The sequence below is a fragment of the Hemitrygon akajei genome, chromosome 18 (assembly GCF_048418815.1).
Source record: "Hemitrygon akajei chromosome 18, sHemAka1.3, whole genome shotgun sequence".
Lineage (NCBI taxonomy): Eukaryota > Metazoa > Chordata > Chondrichthyes > Myliobatiformes > Dasyatidae > Hemitrygon > Hemitrygon akajei.
Genome location: NC_133141.1, coordinates 43,663,286 through 43,691,237, shown reverse-complemented (window position 1 = coordinate 43,691,237; position 27,952 = coordinate 43,663,286). Strand labels below are relative to the sequence as shown.

At 39.6% G+C, this 27,952-nt stretch overlaps 2 protein-coding genes across 2 annotated transcripts in view; both read left to right on the top strand.

The window, feature by feature from the left end:
* The window catches only part of LOC140741376 (ceramide synthase 6-like), a 32,713-nt gene extending 31,077 nt beyond the window's left edge, over nt 1-1,636 (top strand). The window contains exon 10 of the mRNA XM_073071535.1: nt 1,217-1,636. Within this exon, the coding sequence (XP_072927636.1) occupies nt 1,217-1,303 (87 nt within the window). The 3' untranslated portion in view covers nt 1,304-1,636. The remainder of the gene's footprint in view (nt 1-1,216) is intronic.
* Nucleotides 1,637-7,352: 5,716 nt separating this feature from the next.
* ptges3l (prostaglandin E synthase 3 like) lies at nt 7,353-25,060 on the top strand. The gene is made up of 8 exons (XM_073071537.1): nt 7,353-7,703; nt 8,975-9,088; nt 13,940-14,006; nt 15,701-15,799; nt 16,640-16,726; nt 18,523-18,576; nt 21,678-21,702; nt 24,212-25,060. Exons 1-7 carry the CDS (start codon nt 7,681-7,683, stop codon nt 21,681-21,683), a joined length of 450 nt encoding a protein of 149 aa, XP_072927638.1. The 5' UTR covers nt 7,353-7,680; the 3' UTR covers nt 21,684-21,702; nt 24,212-25,060.
* The last annotated feature ends 2,892 nt before the right edge of the window (nt 25,061-27,952 follow it).

The window sequence follows — 27,952 nt, the reverse complement described above, 5'->3', positions numbered from 1 at the left end:
TGAATACAACTAACTGATTGCATTACGACCTGGTATGGGAGTATTAATGCTCTTGAATGGAAAAGAAAACTACAATAACGAGTGGATACGGCCCAGTCCATCACCGATGAAGCCCTTCCCATCATTGAGCACACCTGCAGAGTGCTGTTACAGGAAAGCAGTATCCATTATCAAGGGCCCCCACCATCCTGGCCATGCTTTCTTCTCATTGCTGCCATTGGGAAGGAGATGCAGGAGCTTCAAGTCTCACACCACCAGGCTCAGGAACAGTTATTACCCCTCACCCATCAGGCTCTTGAACCAGAGGGGATAACTTCACTCACCCAACACTTAACTGATTCCACAACCTACAGTGTGGATTCACTTTTAAGGACTCTACAACTCATTTTCTTGTTATTTATTGCTTATTTATTTTTTATTATTATTTTCTTTTCTCTTTGTACTTGCACATTGATTGTTTGACCGACTCTGTGGTGTGCGGTTTTACACTGATTCTATTGTGTTTCTTTTTATTTATGATGAATGCCCACAAGAAAATGGTGACATATGTACTTTGATAATAAATTTACTTTGAACTTTGAAAGCATCTCAACATTTACCTTATCAAGCGCCCTTAAGATCTTAATATGTTTAAATAATCTCCTCCCTCATATTTCTTATCTCCAAGAACCAGTGCAGTGTTTTAATCATTTTCTGTTTTTCTGATTTCCAGCATCCATATATATTTTTAATTTTCAAAGCCTGGGCAGATTCTCTCCAGCTCTAACCTCATCCTTCCTGTACAAAGCCCTTGAATGTGTCAATGTCTTTTAGCTCCTTGCTCATTGGTCCTATGGTATCTCTATGGTTGCTTATTATAACACAGGAGGCTGTTAAGCCCACAGATCCCTGCCAGCTCCCTACAAAGTAATTCCATCAGTCCTATTTCCATTCTCCTTACTGATTTTTAACCCTGCAACAGAGCATTCCTATTTGATTTGTTTGCTACTTACCTGCTCATGGTGGCAATGTGCCACTGCCACTTTTCCTTGATGCATTCAAGGTCTACCGCAAAAGTATAACAACAGTATATAAAGATCTATGAAGGTACTTCAGAATATCGATAAGTGATAAGTGATAAATCACTTATTTTAAAGCACTCATGTCTAAATCACCAGAAAAACATTCATGAAAGCCTTTTGGTTGAAATCTAAAATGTGGTTTTCTTTATGGTTAGGTATCTAAAGATGAGAGAAGTGATGTAGAAAGTAGCTCTGAAGAAGAGGAGCAATCTGAACAAAATGCCCATGAGAAAGCATCATAATGGCCTTCTGAAATGGCTGACCAAGATATTCCACACTTTCTCAGGATGCAAGTCCAAGTTATGAAGGAAACGGGAGGAATTTTATTTAAAAAGAAAAAACTGTTATTCGCTACATATGTGTTTGCAACATAAATGACTGAAAAATCTTCATTGTGGCTGTTTACAAAGATATGAAAAATATATGTATTTCCTAGATCAGAGTATTATACGACATTATTAAGGTCCAAATTACTATAGTAGTAGTAATAATAATAATGTGGATATTTTAGCATGAGTTAAAATCTTTTGACTTTTAAATAAACTCTTTAGGCATATATTTCTAAATAAGAATAAGCTTTGTCATTTGCTTTATAAGCAAGGTAAAACTGACTTTTTGAAGTTGGATCATTACATCAGAAAAAAATTGTTTTGAAGTTATAAAAGGGGGTGGGGGTTGGATGGGAGTGACAGCAGGAATATAATATAGCTGAGATTCCTATATCTGACTTCAGCTGGAAAATGGATTTATGTTGAAGATGTAAGTTGTTATTCACCAATGACTGTATGGACCTTTTGCCAATCAACCATCGAGACTCATTCACTCACATGGATAAAGGAGCATATGCTTGCCTGTTCCTGTGGAACAATAATCCCCACATGTCTCAGGAGAATAACAAAGAAAGCAATATTCTATGTTTGCAAGGCAGTGGTTTACAAAAAAGAAGAGATTTTCTACAGGATAAAATGAAAATTTCCTCGTGTTAGTCCAGGTATGCTGGATCATCAGGGTGTTACACGTTTTATTAAGGTGAAATGATTTCTTTACAAGCATACACCCAGAAACACCTGATTTGCTGAAATTTCTGTCATCAAGTTGATCAAGGGTTCCTGAGGAAGGATTCCAACCTTGCCAAATTCTAGCACATCTTAAAGGCATAAAATGGGGAAGGATGAGGGAATTACAGTGGTCGTTCTGCTAATTGACTTTGATGTAATGAGTCAGCAAATGCAAAATTGTGCATTTTAGCATTTGTAAATGTGTTGCCTGGCCCTCCTCTCCTCAGGGCATTGTTCAAGGACATTGAGGACTTTGTTAATGTTGCAGCTTATGAGTGTGTCTGTGGGTGTGGGTATGCAGGAGCTGGGAAAGATCAAGACTTCTTGCACTACAGTGGGGTGTGGGGGGAATTTGCAGCCAGGAGATTGGTTGTGGGGGTCAGGTGGAATTGAAGAGTGGAACATGCAGACACGATTGTTCGAAGGGTGGGTTGCCAGGTGTTCGGTTCGCATTCACTTGCAGATACCTTGTTCTGAAGCTGTACCCAAAAGGTAATGCTGGGCTGACACTGCCCAATGATAGGGATCCTTAGGTTAATGTGATCCAAATTCTTCAGGGTAAGTTACATAATTCTGTCCCTCTCTGATATGGAACTCACATCAATATTGTAAAGGTGACTCATGACAGCAAGAACCTTGTTGAATTTCTCAAATCAAAATAATTTTCTATTCATGGAAATTTTTTTTCAGTCTCATAACACTGGAGAAAACACAGTGTTATAGAACTGAATTTCTAGTCAAACAATTTGTATACAATTTATATACTTGAAGAAACTGTTCCCAACTTAAAATGAATCTACAAATGTTGCAGTTGGCCACAAAAGTTCACCAAAATTCTTTGCTTTCTATGTAAAACATGATGTTGTGGAAATGAACATTTGCTCTTCAAGTCAATAACTGCCCTCTAAGTAGCTGGTGCAATCCTTTGACAAATCGATACTGCCTGTCAGGTTAATGTGGACAATGAAGGTATTCACTTCCGTGTTAATATAAAGGAAGAGTCAATATGAGAGATTCTGTGGATGCTCACAAAATGCTGGAAGAACTCAGCAGGTCAGGCAGCATCCATGGACAGGAATAAACAGTTGATGTTTTGGGCTGAGGGCCTTCATCAGGACATCTCAGCCAGAAACATCCTGAATTCCTCCAACGTTTTGGATGTATAATATAAAGAAAGGCTGCTCGCAGCCTAAGATATTATGACCATGGATAAAAACATTTTGGAAACGGCTGGCATTTTCTCACCAAACTCTCCCACCATACCCCCAGCTACCCAATCAATGTCAAGGGCTTTGGGCCTAAAGCATGAATACAGAAATCCTTGGGTTGACCAGCAGAAGAGCAGGAACCTGCTCAAGTTTGCTGATAGTTAAAACAGAAAGCTGCCTGCAGAGGCGGCACTAACTGTTAGGGAACTGGAACTGTGGCTGGATGACCTTCGGCTCTTACAGGAGAATGAGGAGGTGACAGATAGGAGCTTCAGGGAGGTAGTCATCTCTAGGCTGCAGGAGGCAGATAGCTGGGTAACTGTCAGAAGAGGGAAAGGGAATAGGCCAACAGTGCAGGGTACCCCTGTGGCAGTCCGCCTTAATAACACTGGCTTTGGATACTGTTGAGGGGGAACAAGCTACCAGGGGAAAGCTGCAGGGACCAGGTCTTCAGGACTGAGACTGACTCTGTGGTTCAGAAAGGAAGAGGGAAGAGGAGGAGTGCCGTAGTGACTGATTGGAGAGGGTCAAGAGAAAGTTCATGAGAATGATCCTGGGAATGAAAGGGTTAATGTATGAGGAGCATTTAATGACTCTGAGCCTGTACTCACTGGAATTTAGAAGAATGAGGGAGATCTCATTGAAACCTATTGAATATTGAAAGACCTATATAGAGTGGGTATGGAGAGGATGTTTTCTATGTTGGGGAAATCTGGGACCAGAAGGCACAGCATCAGAATAGAAGAACGTCACTTTAAAACAGATGAGGAATTTATCTAGCCAGAGGGTGGTGAATCTGTGGAATTCTTTGCCACAAATGCTTTATTAGGCAAGTCATTGGGCGTATTTAAAGTGGAAGTTAATAGGTTCTTGATTAGTAAGGGCATCAAACGTCATGGGGAGAAGGCAGGAGAATGGGGTTGAGAGGGATAATAAATCAGCCATGATGAAATAGCGGAACCAACTCGATGGACCAAATGCCTGATTCTGCTCCTATGTCTTATGGTCTTATTAACCCTAGAGCAGGAATAGTGACAAATTCCATTTTTACTTCCTTAAAAAGTAAAAATTAAACTCTCAGTGAAATGTATTCTTGATTTTTTTTGATTTTTTTTCCCTGAATGTTCCAGTTTCTTCCCACATCCGAAAAGCAAGAGAGAAATAAGTTTTAAGTAGCTGTTTTAACTACAGGTATTCCTTGGTGTGTATGTGAGTGGTAGAAACTATGGAAAGCCAAAAGGAATGTCGGGAGAGCAAAGTGGGATTAGTGTGGTAGGGGTATAAAATGGGTACTCGATGGTCAGCATAGACTTGGTGGACCAAAGGGCTTGTATTCCTGCTGGATGATGCCATGAAAAATCTTGATTAATGCCTTAAAATTATTGGAGTCAGTCTCTTTGTTGGGGGAGAGGGGTGGAGGAAGCTATCATTGTTTTCCGTAATGCAAAACCTAGATTTTTTGATTGTGATTTGTAAATTCCATAAGGGCAAATTTTTGTAACCCGATCTGCCATAATGTAAATGGCGTCACCTGTATTTGACCTAGCAGCTTTTAGGTGAAATATTTCCACCACTGTTATGTGAAAGTAAGATTTCTGATTTCATTCCTGACTCCCATATCTTTTTATATTCTTTCCTTGGAGCCTAGGAGCCTGGAACTAGATTGCATTGATTAAAGGTGAGAAGGAGAGACTTAAAGGGGGTCTGAGGGCCGGCTACTTAACAGAGGATGGTCAATATATGACATGAACTGCCAGATTAAGTGGTAAAGGTAGGTATAATTACACTAGTTAAAAGGAATTTTGCCAGGTTTGTGAATAGGAAAGGTTCAGAAAGATTTGTGCCAAACACAGGTTAATGGGACTAGATCTGGAAGACATCTTGGTTACCATGGAGGAGTTGGGTTGAAGGGCTTGTTTCCACGCTGTATGGTTCTCTATGACCTATTATTTCTTAAAAGGTAAAAAGATTTCTATACCCATAGTATTTTTTATCTTTTTAACAACAAGATTAAAATGATTGGCAAGTCCGGGATCGAGGTCTGAAGGTCAAATCTATGATTGGTAAGTCCTGGGTCAAGGCCTGAAGGACAAACCCGTGATCGGTGAGTCCTGAAGACTATACCCAGAAGTCAGTGAAGTCTTGAGGCCAAAGCTGAAGGTCAATGTCCAGAGTTCGGCAAGTCTGGTAGAAATGTCTCTGTTGAGATTTAGTGCTTTCAAAATGGGGTAGTGGCCAAGTTCTGTGTAATTGGAGGAATGTTTCCTCAATTTTGCATTCCAACTCCCAACCAGCTCTTCCCTGCATCCTACTAATATAAAAGCCAAAATAAATCAGCCTTACTAATTGCCTTTTATATATAGGCCTTTGGTGATTTTAATACCTTTAACCAAATCCACTTTCTCCTCTAATTACCTCAAATGATAATTGTAACATGCTTAAGGAGTGGTGATAAAACATTCTGAAAATCTTATGGTTTTCTATTGACCAGTTATTCTTTAACTTCTAATTCTTAAGAGACATGTTCTAAAATTGTGTTACCTGTTATTTCTCCAGTCAAATAAGTTATGCTCAGTCCTGTTCCATTCTGTTTTCTCTTAATAAATGTATAAAGAGTTGAGATTCCTAATTCTACTTTGGTTCATCACTGAGTCCGCCAAAGCTGCTGAGTAAATGTGCCTTCTTTTCTGTGCACTGGCAGTCTTCTATTGATCTGCAAACTATCAGGCACTAAACACTATAAGGAATTAGTGTGATTATACCACTTACTAACTCATGCAACTCAAATGTGTATTTTTTTAAGAGAAGATGCTAAGACTGAGGAATTAATGATTCTCATCATTCAAAATATAAAGTTGGCAAATCCACACTGAGCTACCTTGGTGATAGGTGACTCCCACATTTTGAATACTGGATTGTATTATTGGTTTAATGTTCTTACGATCACAGAAAGGTAATAGTAAATGGAAACCATTAGCAGTTAACTGATAGAAATTGTTAATGTTTCAGGTCTGTGACTCTAGAACATGTGAGGTTATCTCTGCTTCTTCCACAGATGCTACCGGACCTGCTGAGTGTTTCTAGAATTCTATGTTTTTATTTACACTTTCACACCACTTACACTTTTATAATTTTAGACTGGCCAAAATTATTTAACAATTATCCAGATCAATTGCTTCTCAGATTTTTTGCATGTGAACTTTTATCTCACAATGGCAATTGGTTGGTTCAGATCTGCCTCCATGAAGCAAAATATAATTTACAATCATGGAAAATTAAAGAAAAAAAGTTATCAATGAAAAGCAGGAACCAGTCAAAGATAGAAAGAAGATGAACCTTGGTGGGCTTATCCACCAAGCTCATTTGTAAGAGCAATCAGCAATAGGCTGCAGTAAATCAGAAAGGAGAATAGAAATAAGATCAAAATAAGTACAAAGGTGTTTTTGAAAATGCTTTCCAACTGATAACTGGTCGCAGGAGGTTGCAGTGTGCCAAGGTCTGCTATCACCAGAAGGGTGGATGAAAGTTCTCCTTATGTTTTTCTGAGAGAGGGAGGGATCAGGATGAGGCTGCAAGTTTTAGATGACACAACTGTTGGGAATGTGCATGGGCAGAGTGAGGAAAACAGCTTGGCAATTGAGGAATGAATAGGCTGTTTCAAGCTTAGAGACCACAATCAGCCGGCAGGGTAGAGCAGGAATAAAGAAAGGAGAAAGGAATGGGCTAAATAGGAAAGAGGTAGGAGAAGGAGGAGGGAGATGAGAAGATAGGGACCAAAGGAATTGGGAAAATGAAGGGGCAGTTATGGTAAAGGAGTCAGAGGTAGGGAGAGAGATGGGGCATGGGAGGAGAACTAAAGCAAAAATAGAGTTCAAACAATGCTTCCATGTTCATAGTGTGAGGGTAGTCAGAGACAATTTCTGTGGACTTAGTGTTTGTGTGTGTGCGTCTGTGTGACAAATCAATAGTGGTATGAATAAATCACATAACTTGGAAAAAAAATCTTTTTTGGTGTTTTTCCTGCTTTGCCTTTGACTTACTAATTAAGTAATTAAGCTTCAATTTGTGCCATAGATAGAGAGGAGTGATTGACAGCCTGGACAGGCAAGGGAAAGAGGAAGCCAAGGGAACAGCTGTTGGTAAAAACTGGGCAGTGGAGGCGGAGCAGGGAAGTCTTGACAAAGTGCAGGGTCTAAAACAGTAACGTACTGCAGGGAAACAACCACCTAAAAATAGCAGCAGCTGCTTCTGTCCTGCATGCTAGGAACAAACAATCTCAGCAAACTTTTCTGAGCAATCTGCCCCACTTATTTTCCTTTGGAAGTTTTTGACGGGAATTTAGGGGAAGTGACTATGTGTGAAGAAACTGAGTACAGGTAGGTCACGGTATAAACTGTGTGCACCCACACTTATCATGAGTGTTGCAGATTAGTTTTCACCAACGACTAAAACCAAGTGGGTCTTTATTCAGTAAGAATGACTTGCCCTCCATCTAACAGTTTAACATAGTTAATGATGTAGTTCGATGCTTTCAGGCTGGTCACTGAATGTACTAGCGAATGGAGATCATGGGAAGTGATCTGTTTGTTTGCTCACTATGTGGTCTTCTAAATGCTTAATAGTCTCTTTATGGTGCTGGGGATTTCCATGTGGCACCAAAAGTTCCCCGGTTAGTTTCTGCGTTGCTATACATTTTCTTTTTAACTCATATTTTTGGGATCTACATATTGTTGACAAGGCCATTGTTTGCTGTTCAGTGTATTGAGAAGTTGGTGAAGAGATGAGTCCTCTAGTGAAGGTACCATTAAAGTACATGAAGTAGGGAGTATTAGTGGCACTCTAGGAGAGCCTTCACCATCCTGATTTGAGTAAAGCAATAATGTAAGATCATTAAGCACAATAGATTCTACTTTGATCCCCTGGCTTGATTGCATGGCTGAGTGTGGGATATGTCAAACCATGGTATTAATGATGTACATTTCTGCTGTTGCTGACGGTTCCGAACACCAGTTTGAGCTTGTAGATTTCACTCCCCCCCCCCCCAATCAATTTATGGACTTCTATTTTAAAGAGAGAAACCCATTCATTACCACGTAGAAGGGAATTGTATTGCACATTAAAAGAGTCAAAAGGGAAGTATGAGACTAGCTTAACAAGTAACATAAATTGAAAGTGTAACCAAAAGAAGGGTGAGGTCATTTAGAAACCAAAAATAAATTGATCTTGTGGAGGCAGAAGACTAGGGTGTGTTATTTAATAAATGCTGAGCATTTGGCTTCACTAAGAGAATGCAATTACTACCACAGTAATGATGGGGGTATCAGAAAAACAGGATAGGATGAAAATAAATAAGCTTGTGGTATTTAAAACATTGTTGTTCAAAACAAAACAAACTGCTGTACTCAGAGACACGTATGCTCTACTCAAAGGCAACAATAAGTTTCTAGGATAAATTTTCTAGGTTTTAAAGTTGAGACACAAAGAGGTGATATCTTTAAAGGACCCCCAACTTAATTGTTAATTTTCCATGCAAAGCTGTAAAATTGAAAACAAACACTTGCCTTTTTATTGTTCTGTTTCTATCTCGAAATTTAAATTAGCAAATGACTGACTGCTGTTTGATTCGCTTATTCTTTTATTTCTTCAGCCAACCAGCAAAAACTCAGTGGTACGATCGTAAGAACTATGTGTTTGTTGAGTTCTGCGTAGAAGATAGTAAGGATGTTTATGTTAAAATTGAAAAATTAAGGCTGATCTTTAGGTAAGAAACCCTGCATTTACCATGACTTATTCATTTCATTGTTATTCATTTAAATGTGCACTGGTGAGTAGATATGTGATTATAAAGTTGCCATCAAAAGACCATAAGATATAAGAGTAGAATTAGGCCATTTGGCCCATAGAGACTGCTCTGCCATTTCATCATGGCTGATCCATCTCTCTGTATCCCTTCACAGCTGCTTGTGGCAACGAATTCCACAGATTCACCACTCTCTGGCAAAAGAAATTCCTCCTCATTTCTGTTCTAAATGGACATCTGTCTATTCTTAGGCTGTGTCCTCTGGTCATAGACTCCTCCACCCTAGGAAACATCCTCTGTATCAAGGCCTTTCAACATTTGATAGGTTTCAATGGGATCCCCCCCCCCCCCACCACCTATTCTTTGAATTGTATATGCAGTGTCAGAAAGTGCATGACCATACACTTCCCGACATTGTATATAGCTGTATATAAATTCTATAATGTCTTGCAGCAGGGCCCAATGTGCTTTCTGCTACTAGAAGGAGTGAAATGCTCACTGGTGGGTGATATGAAATAAGTGTTACTCCAGATCTGATGCAGCACAATAAAAACCCACAAAAGATAAAGAACACAATAATGATAAAAAACAATAAATATAAATACATAAGATGGCTTATATACATAGATTGATTGTATGCCCATAAAGTGATGCAAGGGACAGGAGTGTCTGTACATACTGTAAGGAGACTGACAGGAAATAATAAATTAGGATGGTTGGGGGTGTAGGGGGGTTGGTTAGTGGGTGGAGGGGTTAATCAGCCTTGCTGCTTGGGGAAAGTAACTGTTTTTGAGTCTGGTGGTCCAGGCATGGATGCTACATAGTCTCCTCCTTTACGGGAGTGGGACAAACAGTCCATGAGCAAAATGGGTGGGATCATTCATGATGTTACTGGCCATTTCCGGCATGTTTCAATATATATGTCCTTGATAGTGGGTAGGCTGGTGCAGTTCTGACTACCCGTTGTAGAGCCTTCCTATCTACCACAGAGCAGTTTCCATACCAAGCAGTGATACAGCTTGTCAGGATGCTGTGCATCTGTAGAATGATGTGAGTATAGATGTGCATACTCCAGCTCTCTTCAGCCTCCTCAGAAAGTAGAGGCATTGGTGAGCTTTCCTGATTGCTTAGGATGTGTTCTGGGTTGTATGAAATGTGTACTCCCAGGAATTTGAAATTGCTTACTGTTTCCACTGCTGCACCAGGTGGCACCACGGTTATAAAGAGGGGTGTGAGTGGGGCAAGTTCTCCTTGAGTTAATAACCAAGTTCTTTGTCTTGTTGACATTAAAGAAGAGGTTATTTGCCTGGCACTTGGAAATTGTTTAGAATTATTCATCATTAGGATAAGGGCTTTGCTAGCAAGATCAATGTTTATTGCTCATCCATAGTTTTTAGGCTTCCAGCCTGAAATAAGTGAAAAATTCTGTACTCTAATGCAAACAGAACCCAGTTCAATTTTGCTGAGTTCTTAAGTTTTGTGCAGTTGCCTATTTCTCTATACATGGACTGCATACAATGTTGTGATACTGTGAACTGATGTGAGCCATTTTCTTTTACATGTACTAAATACAGTTCAAGATTTCCATGGATGTATTTATGTAACTTATCACCAATAGGAGCAGAATTAGGCCATTCAACCCATCCAGTATGCTCCACCATTCCATTATGGCTGATTTATTTTCCCGCTCAATCCCATTCTCCTGCTTTGACGCCCTGACTAATCAAGAACCTATACCTTGCTATGATGCGAAATTGTTGCAAATACCAGACCCATGTGAATAGTTTTCTTCATACTGATCAGAGACTTTCTCCAATATTAATCAAACTGAGGTCCAGTAATATATGGAGATGCACAATTATTGTCTTTTTCCCTCAAAATACAGTACTGTGCAGAAGTCTTAGGCACATATGTATAGCTAGGGTGCATAAGAGTTTTGCACAGTACTGTAGTAATTTTATGTATTGCACTGTACTGCTGTCACACAAAAAAAAACAAATTTCATGACATATGTCAGTGATGATAAACCTGATTCTGATATACTCGTATGTTTCTATTGTGGACTGAGAGTGGAAAGGGGGCAGGGAGAGGGGAATCATGGTTGGGAAAAGGGGAAGGGAGAAGGAAGGGTGCGGGGACTACCAGAGAGACATTCTGTAATGATCGATAAGCCAATTGCTTGGAATTAAATGTCCTTGCCTGGTGTATCAGGGCTGGATGTGTTTGCACCCATGCCATCCCTCACCCCTGACACACCTTCTATGCTATCTGTCCCACACCCATCCCGCTGTCCTCCACTCTCACTATTCCCAACACTCTTTGCTCCTGCCAGATTTACAAACTCACTATTCAGTCCAAATTTACAAATACGGTACTGTACAAAAGTCTCAGGCACCCTAGATATATACGAGGGGTGATTAATAAGTTCATGGTTTAAGGTAGAAGGAGTCAATTTTAGAAAACCTAGCACATTTGTTTTTCACTCTCCCCTGGTGTTGCCACCACGTCCTCGTGGACCTCCTTGGGTGATAAGCCCTTGAGACCGAGGTGGCGGATGACTGCACAAAGGCCGATGTTGTCCATTTTCTCGGACAGTGCTTACTTGCAATTTTCAATTACCTGAAACAGAAATACCACAAAAGTTATTAACTTCAAACTTTCTGCATAATCAGTCAAAGAGTTGAACTGCACGTGCATGTAATGAGAGCTGTATAACTCATCTCCTTCTACCTTACACCACAAACTTATCAATCACCCCTGCTGTGGACCACTTTCTGGAGGTCCAAGATGCTGATTTCTACAAAGAAGGGATCTGTATGCTCCACGATTGCTGGACTAAGTGTGCAAATGTAGGAGAGGACTATGATGAAAAATAAATGTGCTAGGTTTTCTAAAATTAACTCCTTCTACCTTAGGCCATGAACTTATCAATCACCCCTCGTATATGTGCCCAAGTCTTTTACACAATACTCCATTCAACTTTTCCTGGTTGATGGGAAACATCAAGGAGAGAACATAATGGGTGAATTACAGAATGTATTTAACACTATTCTTGAGATTTTGAATGAGCAACATTTTTAAATCAATACAATGTACAGTATTTTGCATTTCCACCATTCAAAAGAAACATCTAAACTGCTGCTAATCTCTTGACTTGCTCTTCAGAATGAAATAATGCAAATAAAGCACCTATTGGAATTGCCTGAAAGATGAGGAGTTCACTAATTTCAGCAGTACCCAGAAAGTCTGATGTATCCAGTAGTATCCACAATACACAATCCTTTCTCAGTGGAAAATATATTAGTTAAAATATTTTATCTTAACTGCAGCCAAATGGAATTTTCCTACTTATACGAGTTCATCAATTCTGTTTCAGACTTGTCTTTATTCCCTGGAGTGTAGGAGAATGAGGGGAGGTTTGTTAGAAGTGTACAAAATTATGCAGGGCATAGATAGGGTAAATAAAAGCAGACTTTTTCCACTGATCTTGGATGAGACCAGAACAAGAGGTCATAGGTTAAGGGTGAAAGGTGAAATATTTAAGGGGAATATGAGGGGGAACTTCTTCACTCAGAGTGTGGAACAAGCTGCTAGTGGAAGTGGTGGATGTGGGGTTCATTTTAACATACATGGATGGGAGGGGTATGAAGGGCTGTGGTCCAGCTGTGGGTTGATGAGACAAGGCAAAATAATGGTTTGACATGGACTAGATGGGCTGAAGAGCCTGTTTCTGTGCTGTAGTGATCTATGTTATTATATGGAACAGCTGGAATGTAATACAGACAGAGGACATTTAAGCCAATTGCTTAGTACTTCTTAAACATAGTTCATTGGCCACATGTACAGCTGAGATGGGAATAGTCTGGCATTGGAACATTGGCTGGACAATCCTAAATTTCCAAGGACTATGTGGCAGAATAGGGATTAAAAACAATTGTGCTTATTTTGATCTATGAGGTGAAACATTTTGTTTCTGTCAGGCATCCCATTCAAGACTCCATAATTGTAACATGAATGAATAGATATATTGGAGAGTGTTTTTATTTATTGTTTCAGGATCTGGGCAAGGCTTGTAATTGTTGCCCTTTGGAGAGCATTTAACTCGACCACACTGGTGGATCTGGAGTGATGTAGGCCAGACTAGAGAAAGACAATAGATTTCTTGCCCCAAAGGACTTCGGAAATCTGCAAGCATTTTTTGCTTGTGGCAGTAGACATTGACACTTAGTTTGCCGTGCTGAATGGGTGATGGATCGTGTACCCCTTCTGATTATCTACCAGCATCCAGCATCTTCTAAGCATGATTGATCCAAGGCAAATTTCTAATATAAATCCTGTAAATACAAGTCATTATCTTAACACGTACAAACACACTGGAGGAACTCAGCAGGTCGGGCAGCATCCGTGGAAACGAGCAGTCAACGTTTCGGGCCGAGACCTTTCATCAGGATTGAGGAAAGATCAAGGGGTGGGGGAGGGGATAGGCAGGAAAAGTGAAGAAGGAATGTAAGGGGGAAAGCACTATGGGTAGTAGAAGAAGACAGAATCATGAGAGAGGTGATAGGCAGCTGGAGGAGGAGGCAGAGTGAAACTGGGATGGGGGAAGGGAGAGGGAGGGAACTACCGGAAGTTGGAGAATCTGATGTTCATACCAAGGGGCTGGAGACTATCCAGACGGCATATGAGGTGTTGCTCCTCCAACCTGAGTTAGGCCTCACCATGGCAGTAGATGAATCAAGAAGTCATTATCTTGATAGTTGAGGCATAATGAACTGATGTAATTATAATTTCTTTTCATTTTAAATTCAACAGTTGCAGAACAGCAGATAATACCAAACTCTACAATAACATTGAATTGTATAGCCAAGTGGAGCCAAATGTAAGTATGTGCTTTGAATGAACTGACAGTGTCTAGGCACATGTTCAGTGGCAAACTCTCATTATGTCCAGCACCATGAGAAAGGTATTGACTTTACACAATATTTAAAGTGGGAATCAGAAAGATAAACCAAAATAATATTGGCCTAGCGTCTGAGGACCTTGTCTGTTGTAGTGTGAAGCAACACAATCCAGAGGGTTCAACTTTAAATCTTTGTCACTGCTGAGTCGGCTGACTTTTATATTGGGCAGCTGGTGAGCTGATGCAATTGATTTTATTTCCTCTGAACTAATGTGAAAAATGACCAGCTTTTCTAAGCCTGATATTCATCCCTGATGAAGATGGCAGAATTTGTCATCGAAACGTTGGTTAAAAATCGATACCTGTGTCCCGCTGGAATCCTGAGCCAAGTTTATTTGTTTTCTAAGCCTCTTCAGCAAATAACTCCTTGCCTCCTCTTGCTCTCATTGCTTCAAATTTAATTTCCCTATTGCTCTAAATTTATATTGCTTAAATGTTCCCACTTCTATGGGAGCCCATCACTGGCTCCTTGTAATCCCTGACTATTTCTAACGGCCTCTTTAGTGATTTCATCATTAAACTTGCCTCCTTCATTTATACAATTTTACCTCTCACTATGAACATCTTCAATTCCACTTCTGTCTGCTGCTTAAAGACTTCCTTCTCTTCTCTTCTCTCCTTGCTTCTCTGATTCTCACAACCATGATCTCTAATTCCTAACTGCTTTGCATTTGGCCTGCCATTCTGTATCTGCTGATTCACCTGGATATCCCTTGTTTAACAATTCGAAAGCCTTCAGGCCCTGTGAAAACCTTGCTCTCTCTCAGTTCCACCCTGTCCCTGAAACGAGTTTCATCCCCATTTCCTAAAGTTGTATCAATCTGTAGATAAGCTAAACCTTAAACAATCTGGTATTAACTGGATATCATCTATCATTAATTATCATTAGATTAAATTATCACTAAATTCAAGTTTATCTTGAGGAATAGTTGAAATATTGAAAGGATATTTACAGCTCATCAATAGGATTACAAGATGTTGACCTCTTTACTAAATCCATGGTGCCTTTAAGCATGCAGTTTGGGCAGTAATACAAGTTAAGAGCCTGATGCCAGTTGAAATACTCCATTGAAAAATTAATCAGCAAAGTGTGGAGCAGGTGTTGATATCTTTGCCAGCTCCCACCATCATGAGCTTCAGATATTTTTCTAAATGTCCTGATGGAAAATTGTGGTGATCCAGTTTTGCAGGAGCCATGCTTGGCCACTACCTCCTGTCCCCTCTTTGCCTTAAGCCCTCAGTCCCCTTCCTAGGACAGACATAAAGGTCATTGCTGATGAGGCTGGCAGGTTCCTTGGCATCTGTGCTCTGATGAACTGACTGGAGATGCAACCAGGATTGGTAGCTCTTGCTGAGTATTTTAAAGTATCTCATCGATGTGTAGGTCCTTAGTTTAGAAATCTGTTAATCAGACAGCTCTTGAGTCTGATCCTAAAAATGTCAATAAATATCGAAGTGCAAAGCTAAATTTTGCTTTTGAATATGGGTTAATTAGAGAAAAAGACAGCATTTTATGCCATCATTAAATAGTGCATAACTTGCTGCTTTACTGCATTAGAAGCTAAGACAACTTTTACCCTTTGTCATTTTTTTGTTCTTCTTTCAACCAATAGGATTCAAGGCACAAACGCTCCGATAGGTCCATTACTCTATTCATGAGGAAAATCGAAGGTAAAAAAGCTTGGCCGAGGTTAACAAAAGACAAAACCAAGGTATGGTTACAGATTAATTAAGTGAGTGAATTGCTGACTGAGAGCATCTTTACTGATGTTATAAAATCTATGGAAGATTGAAGGCATTGCAGTGTCTTTAGTTATTCCTGCGCAGTCTTCCATCATAATTATAAGATGCCTAATGCTTGTTCCCCAATCCAACTAACCAGGTTAAGCAAGAGCTGCTCAGAATGTTCGAGCAACAGTTCTCATTGAGAACCATGATTTTGAGAGCTTGGAGATTGTGCTTTTAAGTTTGGCTTTGGAATAATGCAATTATTGTGGGTGAAAATTCCAAAATTTGTTGCATTTTTGATAGATTCTTGATTAGTCAGGGCATGAAGGGATATAGGGAGAAGGCAGGAGATTGGAGCTGGGCAGAAAATGGATCAGCCATGATGAAATGGTGGAGCAGACTCAATGGGCCAAATGGCCTAATTCTGCTCCTATGTCGTATGGTCTTATGATTCTTGCCTATTAGGATTTCTTGCTGCTCCCTTTTTGTGCATACTTTCATTGGTCATTGTAGTAATACTAAAGTGATTTGGTGCATGTTAGCTCAGTGTTAATATAAAGGGCCCATTTATCATAATGGGAAGCAAATTTTGCAATTATGGTGCGTGTTAGAGTGCCTAGCCCAGGATCACCAATTGGAAACATGAACCATTTTCATGGTTAAGGATCAAGTAGATGATTTGTTTTCATAATCAACCTTTATTTCAATAAATACCCATTTCCCAAAGGTAAAATGGTAACCCATGAACTGAATGTCTTGTTTTTCTAATGTTTACAGAACAGGCTGTAAGAGCATACAAATCTTCGTCTGTTTCTCTCTTATAGCACGCTTGGTTAGTTGTGGACTTTGATAACTGGAGAGATTGGCACGATGATGATCAGCAGATGATCGACTTGGAGCACTATGCAAATGCAAGTTGAACCTCTGCAATACTATTAGCTTGTGTTAGAGACCTTTAACTCACTTGTTGTGCAAAATAATAACAAATTACTTTATATACTGTAGAATCTCCATAATTTAAGATAGACTGCTTGGGTAGGATGATTTTCTTACATGTCACTGTAACTGTTGAACTTACCATTAATTCCTTTAATCAAATTTGTTATTTTAATTTCATTTACTGCTTCTTAAGTACTCATCATTATATCACTACCGGTCACTAGCAGACTTGCCCAATCATGAAGCATGATTCTCAGAAAACAACACTTACATTTCCCCATTACTGGCATGTTGTTTGTAAAACAAACACCAGGTATACTGGAATACCATTTCTGTAATAAGTTTTAAACCCTGCATGTCCTGCATCCTTCCCTCAACCCTGTCCCTGATGAAGTTTGTGCTCAGTTTACTGTTAGGACAACATTTTTTCCCCTTGACGTTAAAATAAAACTCATTTTTCTACATTCCCTATAGTTATATCATTGAATTCCCTTCTGATTTTTAAAAAATTAGTATGTGTATTTCTTCATCATAATCCACCCCATTAAGTACTTCGGAAAATAAGGTAACAGATGAATAAAATAATACAAAGTAGGCTGTTACTAATCCATTCCCTTGTGAATTTGATCTGTGTTACTGCTAAACGCTGACAGACTGTCATTTGACACCCCTTTCTCACTAACACATTTTCTCTTTTTTTGGTCAGGCTGTGATAGAGCGAGGTGCATGAGGTTATAATTTGCACAGTGGGTGAGAGAAGGAGATGCAAGGATATACTGCTTTATAAGGCATTGGCCGGATTTGCACTTGGAATATTGTGAGCAACTTTGGCCCAATAACAAAGGAAAGATGTGCTGTCCCTGGAGAGGATCCAGAGGAGGTTTACAAGAATGATCCCAGGAATGAAAGGTTTAGCGTAGGAGGAGCATTTAACAGCTCTTGGCCTGTACTCAATGTTAAGAAAGATGAGGGGGGATCTCATTGAAACTTGATGTATACTGAAAGGCCTGGATTTAGTGGACATGAAGAGGACATTTCCATTAGTAGGAGAGTTGAGGATACAAGGGCACAGCCTCAGAATGAATAAGTTTTTTTAGAATTGAAATGAGAAGGAATATCTTCAGGCAGAGGGTGAATTTATGGAATTTGTTACTACAGGGTGATGGAGGTCAAGTATTTAAGGCAGAAATTAGTAAGTTCTTAATTAGTAAAGGGTTAAGGGTTACTGCGAGAAAGCAGGAGAAAGAAATGGGCATGGTTGAATGGCAGAATAGTCCTGATGCGCTGAATGTCCTACTTCTACTCCTATATCTTATGGGAGGAAATGCAGTTGGAGAGTGGTGGGTGTGTTGTATCTGAGGGAGTTAAATTTTCTCAAGGAGCATCCCTGATGGTGGTTCAGGAAGAATACCTTTCCTTCAAGTTGTACAAAAGCAGGCCACACAGGATCTTATAGGGTATGAATAAAAATCAGAGAAGTGGTGTCCAGGTGCACACAGCTGGATACTACTGTGTAAGCTCCATCCTTCATGCACCAAACTCAGAATACTTGAAGGGGAAATCCCAGACTTCAGTCCAATTTTTCATCTTGCATTGTCAGATTTTGAACATTACACAGACATGTACGATTTTTATCCACAGTACCAGGACGTAAACCTTTTACCATATTATCTATAAAATGTATTTTTAAATCATCATTATTTGCTATTTTAGTGAGGACCTCAGGATCTTGCCATTTTTTCACTCTGCTTAATTTATTATTTTTCAGATGTTGAAAGATCTAAAGGACACTGGGGCGCCTCCTACAATGGATGATCTAGATGTAAATATTCTACCATAGTGAAAATGTTATTAATTGACACAGATCAATTAACTTTAATTTGAAGTTTACTTTGCTGGCCAAAGTCCAGCAAGGAGAAGAAAGTTTCTCTATATACATTGCCAACAGTAGAAGCCAAGGACAGACTTCCTTTCCCAAGTGCTTTTGGGTCACGTAGACAGTGTATGCAGGAGAACTGGACAGGAATAAATGTAAATGCATCAGCCTCTAGTGCAGGAACTGGAAAATGTAGTCTGGCATTCTCAGCTATTAGACATCTTAAACAACTTTTATGGAGAGAGAATAAATAAGACAACTATTTTTAGGTAGCAACATGCACAAATGCTGAGGGAACTCAGCATGTCCGGCAGCATCTATGGAAGTGAACAAAGGGGGATGGAGAAGGAGGACAAGATAGAAAGTGATAAGTGAAGCCAGGTGAGTGGCGGAGGGTGGGATGGAGCGAGAAACTGGGAGGTGTTAGGTGAAAATGGTAAAAGGCTGAAGAAGAAGGAATTTGATTGGACAAGAGAGTGTATCATGGGAGAAAGTGAAGGAGGAGGGGCCCCAAGGGGAGGAGATAGGCAGGTGAGAAGAGAAGAGGCATGTTGCTCTGGATTTCCAGCATCTTTAGAATCTCCTGTGTTTATATTTTTTGGGTTGGGTCGCTCTTCGTCGATAAATGCTCATCAAAAACCCCAAGAATGTCTTATGCCTTGTGACTGGAAGAGTGTAACCAGACAGACATACTTTATTGATCCCGAGGGAAATTGGGTTTCATTACAGTCGCACCAACCAAGAATAGTGTAGAAATATAGCAATATAAAACCATAAATAATTAAATAATAATGAGTAAATTATTCCAAGTGGAAATAAGTCCAGGACCAGCCTATAGGCTCAGGGTGTCTGACACTTCGAGGGAGCAGTTGTAAAGTTTGATGGCCACAGGCACGAATGATTTCCTATGACGCTCAGTGTTGCATCTCGGTGGAATGAGTCTCTGGCTGAACGTACTCCTGTACCTAACCAGTACATTATGGAGTGGATGGGAGACATTGTCCAAGATGGCATGCAACTTGGCAGCATCCTCTTTTCAGACACCACCGTCAGAGAGTCCAGTTCCACCCCCACAACATCACTGGCCTTACGAATGAGTTTGTTGATTCTGTTGGTGTCTGCTACCCTCAGCCTACTGCCCCAGCACACAACAGCAAACATGATAGCACTGGCCACCACGGCCTCGTAGAACATCCTCAGCATCGTCCGGCAGATGTTAAAGGACCTTAGTCTCCTCAGGAAATAGAGACGGCTCTGACCCTTCTTGTAGACAGTCTCAGTGTTCTTTGACCAGTCCAGTTTATTGTCAATTTGTATCCCCAGGAATTTGTAATCCTCCACCATGTCCACACTGACCCCTTGGATGGAAACAGGGGTCACTGGTGCCTTAGCCCTCCTCAGGTCCACCACCAGCTCCTTAGTCTTTTTCACATTGAGCTGCAGATGATTCTGCTCACACCATGTGACGAAGTTTCCCACCGTAGCCCACCGTAGGGAGATGAATTGGTTTGCCACCTACACCTTTATTTGTGTGTTGCAGACAAATGACTGGTCATTTTGAAGTTCTAGTTGCAGTGTTATCTGTGCTTGATTACATTAAATAGAAACAAAATTCCCTTGTGGTAAAACTGGAACTATTAATCACATTCCCATAACAAGTTGTGAAGCTGAAATCAATAAATTTCATAATTTGTAGGCTGGCATCCTATAATGTACAAAAGTGATTTATTAATGGACTTTGTGTGTCTTGTATATAGTTGGCATTTTAGTTTGTTCTGACGTTCCAGAGCAAGAATAACAGTGGGAGTGGATGGATTATAAATGTACTGGCAATGTACATATCCCAAAAGTGCTCTTGATCGATTCAAATTGAGGCAGAATCTGACAAGCAATCATTGTAAGGGTGCATTATAATTGACAATGGAACTAAATATGTTTATTTTAGTCATTTTATAAAGTATTCTGTTAATTATCCTGCATTTACTTTGCCACTCTGCTGGAAACCTCTCACATTTGGAAGCGCTTCAACAATTGTCCAGCAATTATCACTGCAGCTTGTTGTTCTGCACAGCTACCAGCCAAAAAAAAAGATAAATACTGATTAACGCTTTGTGGAATTAATTGATGTCATACCCATGTCTGATCCAACTACTTGGAAAGGAACAGAAAGACTATTTGAATGGTCATCTATCTCAATAAAATATTAAGACATTATAAAGCAGCTGGCCTGTACAGTGTAGGTGTAATGGGTAGAGATCCATGTGGTCTTAAAGCTTTCATACCCCAATTGATGCCCGGCTTCTGTGCCCCTACAAAATAAAATGAAGTCTCTGAACTTAAAGGTATATCTAGCTGTTTGTTTAAGTTCCAGCTGTCATAGCATCAGCTGACTGCTTGGGTCTTGTGGACAAGATAGAACTCTAATTTGCATAAATGCATAAGGCCGCTGCCTGACATAGAGAGAGATCTCATTGGATGAAAAGTTGGGTGCTTTCAAATCATATCTAGTGCCAGATAGATGTGCACTTCAGCGGCTCAATTTCAACTGTTTACTTGTCGACTGCCAGTTCCCACTGGGTTTCAGATGAGGAGTCAAAATGTCAAAGTTCCGAGTAAATTTATTATTGAAGTACATATACGTCAGCATATACTACATGGAGATTCATTTTCTTGCAGCCATTAACACTAGAACAAAGAAATACATTAGAATCAAAAAAAGAACTATACACAAGGACCGACAAACAAACATGGAACCCTTTCAGGAAGTTGTGCTAATTCCTCAGAGTATAAGTTTTGCAATAATGTAATTGATTCTTTGAAACTTTTGATTACTTGGACTCTCTGCACAAAGCAATAGGCTGTACCAAAGTACTCATGATGCATTTCATTTAGCCCTTTTAAATTACAAAGTTTTGCTTTGTGAAGTATTTTTAAGAACATATCCTTTTTGTAAATTGAGAAATGATGGTACATTTTTGACTTTTATTTACATGCACAATGTTGTCTGTTTGTTACACACTAATTTTACCTAATTTTTCTCTTTCTAGGATTAGCTTCAGGATTGTGTTGAAGGTATGTTAAAAAAAAACAGTTGCTAGTGTGAATGACCCAGGGTTTGCAACAGTACTTCGAGATAAAATGTACATAGTTACAGTGCCACATGTCTATGTGAGCAGCATGCACCAAGCCATTATTTTGTGTGTACTCACAAGGTTGACCAAATTCACTAGGAGCATTGATAAATGTCAGACAATCTCCAGAGCCCTGTTCTATGGCATCTGGTGTATCCTGTTTGCTATGAGAAGGACTCTATCTTATATTTTGTAATGGCAAGCAGTGAAATACCAGCAGTTGGTGTATGGCTGGAGTTGGGATTGGGAACACTGAGGTCCAGAATATGGGCTAGGTGTGTACGGACCCAAGTTCAGCAGTGAGGACAGATCTTGTGCACAGGTTTGGAGGGTCAGGAATAAAAGCAGCTTTGTGGCTAAAATTTGAGGTCTAGAGTGCTTGATATATATCAGCTTATTTTGATAAGCTGAACCTTGCATTAAAAAAAAACTCCATGGAGAGATTGATGTCACTGCGGCCTGAATGGAGTCTGCTGTTTCTGTGTTATTACCTGCATGACATGCACTAATGAATAATGAGGATTTGGTGGAAATGTATACACTGGGAGAAAGGGAAAACTTGAAAGGATGCACATATAGGGAAGTTGTGTAATATTCATAGTAACAATGTATAAACATAGTAAAAAGACCAGGAATTCGTCCTCCATCTCAAACGTGCAATTACCAGTGTTTGTGCATTTAGTCCTTCTGAAGTTTAATATAGTATAACATGCAACCTTAATTATACTGCAGCTAACAATTGTGAACTAATTTTTAAAAACCTTTTTTTTTAGCTTGAATGAAGATTTGCAGACAGAAAATGCATTGTCAGTTTGTGTCCCCTCAAAGTGTAGAATGATAATCTGAAATTTATTTTCATGTAGATTTTACCAAATATAATGACAGCATGTGTTAAATCATAACAGGTGCTGTTCATACCACTCCTGCCTTATTCAGTCAATGGATCTCTTTCTGCTTGGGTGATCTCCTATTTGACAGGAAGATGAAAGGCTGACAATTTGAGTTGTAAAGTATTGTAAATGGGAGCTGGTTATTGCTGTCTTTGATAGAAGCTTGTGCAATAACCTAACAGTGATCTTATGAAGTATGTGCATATCTGTTCCTTTCAGAAGGCACACCAATTTGTGTATCTGAAATTTAAGAACTAATTTTTGTTTTGTATTGGTACAAACAATAAGTTTAGATGCCCTTTGAATGAAATGATTATTTGCATGCTGAAATTTGAGAAGTTGACAAGGCACCTAAAACCAGTGTAGTAGTTGTGGTGAACTACATATACCTGTCTGGACACCCCCCCCACTGACTGCTCCTGTGGCTCCTCCCAATGACTGTGGCTCCTCCCACAGACCCCAGTATAAAGGTGATTGGGGCCTGAGCCCTGCCCTCAGTCTCCAGGATGTAGCAAGGTGGTCAATTGCTGCTTGTTCTTTCTTCCAGTCAATAAAAGCCTATATCTCACCTCACGTCTCAGAGAGTTATTGATGGTGCATCAGTAGTCATACTACAAATGTATATTAAGTAATCAAAATCAAGAAGTCTATTAAATGCACTGTAACCATCATGACTGCTAAGGGAGGAGGCAGAATGCTATTTCTATCATGCTTCCTGGTACACCAAATGAAATAAAATCAAAGTTCAAAGTAAGTTTATTATCAAAGTACATATATGTCACCATATACAACCCTGAGATTCATTTTCTTGTAGGTATTCACAATACAACAAAGAAATATAATAGCATCAGTAGAAAAACTACACTCAAAGTCAAACAACCAATGTGCAAAAGAAGACAATCTGTGCGAACACAATAATAATAATAAATAAATAACACTGATAACATAAGTTGTAGAGTCCTTGAAAGTTGTGGAATCAGTTCAGAGTTGAGGCAAGTGAAGTTATCCATGCTGGTTCAGAAGCCTGATGGTTGAAGGGCAATAACCGTTCCTGAACCTTGTGTGGGATGTAAGGCTCCTGTAGCTCCTCCCGATGGCAGCAGAATGAGAGGAGAGCATGGTCTGGATGGTGGGGATCATTTGAGGATGGTTGCTGCTTTTTTTTGTGGCAGTACTCCTTGTGGATGTGCTCAATGGTGGGGAGGGCTTTACCTGTGGTGGACTGGGCCGTATCCACTACTTTCTGTAGTTCTTGAGCATTAGTGTTTCAATACAGAAAAATCAAAATATTGACTTGTTATGCTTGGCTATATAAATAGTAAAAATCTTAGTTCTTGTCCCACTTATCCCAATTTAAAGTAAACTTACACCTGATAATTCTGAAAAATTACATCAAGGAACATGAAGTGATCAATTATTAGAGATTTAACAGTTTGTTGACAAAATAATTCTGAACACTATTTTCATTTACAAAAAAAAAGAATTTCAGGATGTATATTGTATACATTTCTCTGACATTAAATTGAACCTATTGATTTATTTCCAAACTACCTCCTCTAGGTTTAAAGTCAGAAGGACACCAACAGCGCAAAACTGGAAGATGCCACAAGAGCTGTCGGAACAACCGATTTTGTATTGAATTTTTTAATCATTTAGAAAATGTATTCTTATAATGGTAACTATTGAAGATTGGCAAATTGTCTAATGTTTATTTTAATTGAATCATTGACCGTATTTGAGGTATGAAAGAAAACTGTGATCTCCAGACTATTCAGTACATGCTCGTAGATTGTGACCAGGATTATACTATACTGTCTAATAAAGAAACGGATGAAAGACAAAACCCACTTGGTCAAAAAAAACATTCTTCAAAGCATCTTCCAATACAAAACAAACTGACTAAGAAACACTTGCTAATAGTTTTTGGAATAGTAATCCCTGCTAACCCTTGCTGATGTGTCTTACCCCAACTGCCATTTTGTCTCCCATCAAAGTTTTTCTTTCCTCTTGTTTCCCCCTCTTGTTTCAGCCTGTTAATCCTGTCACTTTAGAACATTAACTGTCAAACATTTCAGTGTTAAGACAAGGTCTCTCTAATGGACACATTGCCACGTCTGTTGAGTTGAATTAGTGCTTCAGATGTATTCTTCCAACCGGTGCATTTATGATCATGATTCCTATTCCAGTAATTACTCTACTGTTTACACATCCTTGTTTATACTTGATGTTTGCTTTGTATTTCTCACATTTTTGACCCATTGCAAACTGATTACTGATGCTCAGGCAATTTGCTGTTTTTAAATGGCCTCTTTTAATAGGTGATATCTCCTATAATTATTTTATTTCTTTTCCAGAACATCTATCTTGTTTTAAATTTTGGCAATAAAAATGAAACAGCTGTGTCCCTTTTTTATGGCTTGGCTTGCTGTTCAATGTGTTTGTTTTAATTTAGCTATTCCTTCTCGTATTGAAACTGAAAGGTAACAACCTAATGTAATGTTGGCTACAGAGATGACTTTTATTGAGGATTTTTGAAACATTGCTTGTTATTGATGCATGATTGAAGTTTATGGGAGGAGTTTAAAAACTTCTGTTTTGTGCATATTCAGCTACAATCTGTTTATTGACCTTGTAGCCTAGCAGAATATTGGCACCATTTGAAGTGAACAGGAATTTTAAGCCCTCAAATTTGAAAAGACCTGTACATCCACATCGCAGCACTGGCATGGATCCCAGATGTGCTGGTATATTGCTTGTCTCCAATTTAAGGGATTGTTTGTGACTTTAAGACTTTACTAATGGAAAAGAGATGATAATACCCAGGGTATTGATTAAAGCTCTTGCATTGGACGGCAGAAATGTTGAAGTAAAGAGGAAGAATAAAATCTGGAATGCAAAATTCCAATAATGGTCTTTGAATAGCCTTGATACACTACAGAGACACCACTGCTCCTAGCACATTTTATCTTTTAAATTTATTCTAGCTAAAAATCAGAAAGTAAAACAAATGAATTCCACATACTCAAAAATACTGACATTTTCTGAAACAGAATTTCTCACTAGCACAATAATTTTGTGCAAAGGTTACAGTCTACAAGTTGTTTAAGGCCTGACCTGACTCCAAAACAAATTATTGCTCCAGAATTCAGTTGGACTCTGTAAAGTTTCCCACTACACTTTAAAAAAAACCTGTGGATCAGTATTCTTGACGCCAATGTAATAAGTGTGTAAATATAGATTGAGTTTTGCTATTTCTATGAAAATTTTGATTGCCACATTTTAATAAGGGAATGAAGGTCCTAGGAAGGGTGGGAAGTATATTTACTAGAATAGTTTCATGGAAGAGGGCTTTTTACACTGGAGAGCCTGGAATTGTTTTCCTGGGAACAAAGAAGCCCGAGAGAAGACTTAATAGAGGTGGACAACTTTGAGAGTGATTGAAACATAGTGATAGAGAAGGGACACGCTTAGACTGAAGGCTTGAGATGTGTCTATTTTATCACAAGGAGTGTTGTGAACAAAGTGGATGAGCTTAGAGCGTGGATCAGTACTTGGAGCTATGATGTGGTAGCCATTACAGAGACTTGGATGGGTCAGGGACAGGAATGGTTACTTCGAGTGCCAGGCTTTAGATGTTTCAGAAAGGACAGGGAGGGAGACAAAAGAGGTGGGGGTGTGACACTGTTGATCAGAGATAGTGTCATGGCTGCAGAAAAGGTGGACGCCATGGAGGGATTGTGTATTGAGTCTCTGTGGGTGGAGGTTAGGAACAGGAAGGGGCCAATAACTTTACTGGGTGGTTTTTATAGGCCGCCCTATAGTAACAGGGATATCGAGGAGCAGATAGGGAAACAGATCCTGGAAAGGTGTAATAATAACAGAGTTGTGGTGGTGGGAGATTTTAATTTCCCAAATATCGATTGGCATCTCCCTAGAGCAAGGGGTTTAGATGGGGTGGAGTTTGTTAGGTGTGTTCAGGAAGGTTTCTTGACACAATATGTAGATAACCCTTCAAGAGGAGAGGCTATACTTGATTTGGTATTGGGAAATGAACCTGGTCAGGTGTCAGATCTCTCAGTGGGAGAGCATTTTGGAGATGGTGATCATAATTCTATCTCCTTTACAATAGCATTGGAGAGAGATAGGAACAGACAAGTTAGAAAGCGTTTAATTGGAGTAAGGGGAATCGTGAGGCTATCAGGCAGGAAATTGGAGGCTTAAATTGGAAACAGATGTTCTCAGGGAAAAGTATGGAAGAAATGTGGCAAATATTCAGGGGATATTTGTGTAGAGTTCTGTATAGGTACGTTCCAATGAGACGGTACAGGAACTGTGGTGTACAAAGGCTGTAATAAATCTAGTCAAGAAGAAAAGAAAAGCTTACAGAAGGTTCAGAGAGCTAGGTAATGTCAAAGATCTAGAAGATAATAAGGCTGCTAGGAAGGAGCTTAAGAAGGAAATTAGGAGAGCCAGAAGGGGCCATGAGAAGGCCTTGGCAGACAGGATTAAGAAAAACCCCAAGGAATTCTACAAGGATGTGAAGAACAAGAGGATAAGACATGAAAGAATAGGACCTATCAAGTGTGACAGTGGGCTACTGTGGGAGGTGAGGGAGGAGATTGCTGAACCTCTGGCAATGATCTTTGCATTATCAATGGGGATGGGAGAGGTTCCAGAGGATTGGAGGGTTGTGGATGTTGTTCCTTTATTCAAGAAAGGGAGTAGAGATAGCCCAGGAAAATATAGACCAGTGAGTCTTACCTCAGTGGTTGGTAAGTTGATGGAGAAGATCCTGAGAGGCAGGATTTATGAACATTTGGAGAGGTATAATATGATAGGAATAGTCAGCATGGCTTTGTCAAAGGCAGGTCATGCCTTACGATCCTGATTGAATTTTTTGAGGATGTGACTCAACACATTGATGAAGGAAGAGCAGTAGAAGTAGTGTATATGGATTTCAGCAAGGCATTTGATAAGGTACCCCATGCAAGGCTTATTGAGAAAGTAAGGAGGCATGGGATCCAAGGGGACATTGCTTTGTGGATCGAGAATTGGCTTGCCCGCAGAAGGGAAAGAATGGTTGTAGACGGGTCATATTCTGCATGGAGGCCGGTGACCAGTGGTGTGCCTCAGGGATCTGTTCGGGGACCCCTACTCTTCGTGATTTTTATAAATGACCTGGATGAGGAAGTGGAGGGATGGGTTAGTAAGTTTGCTGATGACACAAAGGTTGGAGGTGTTGTGGACAGTGTGGGGGTCTATCAGAGGTTACAGCGGGACATTGATAGGATGCAAACTGGG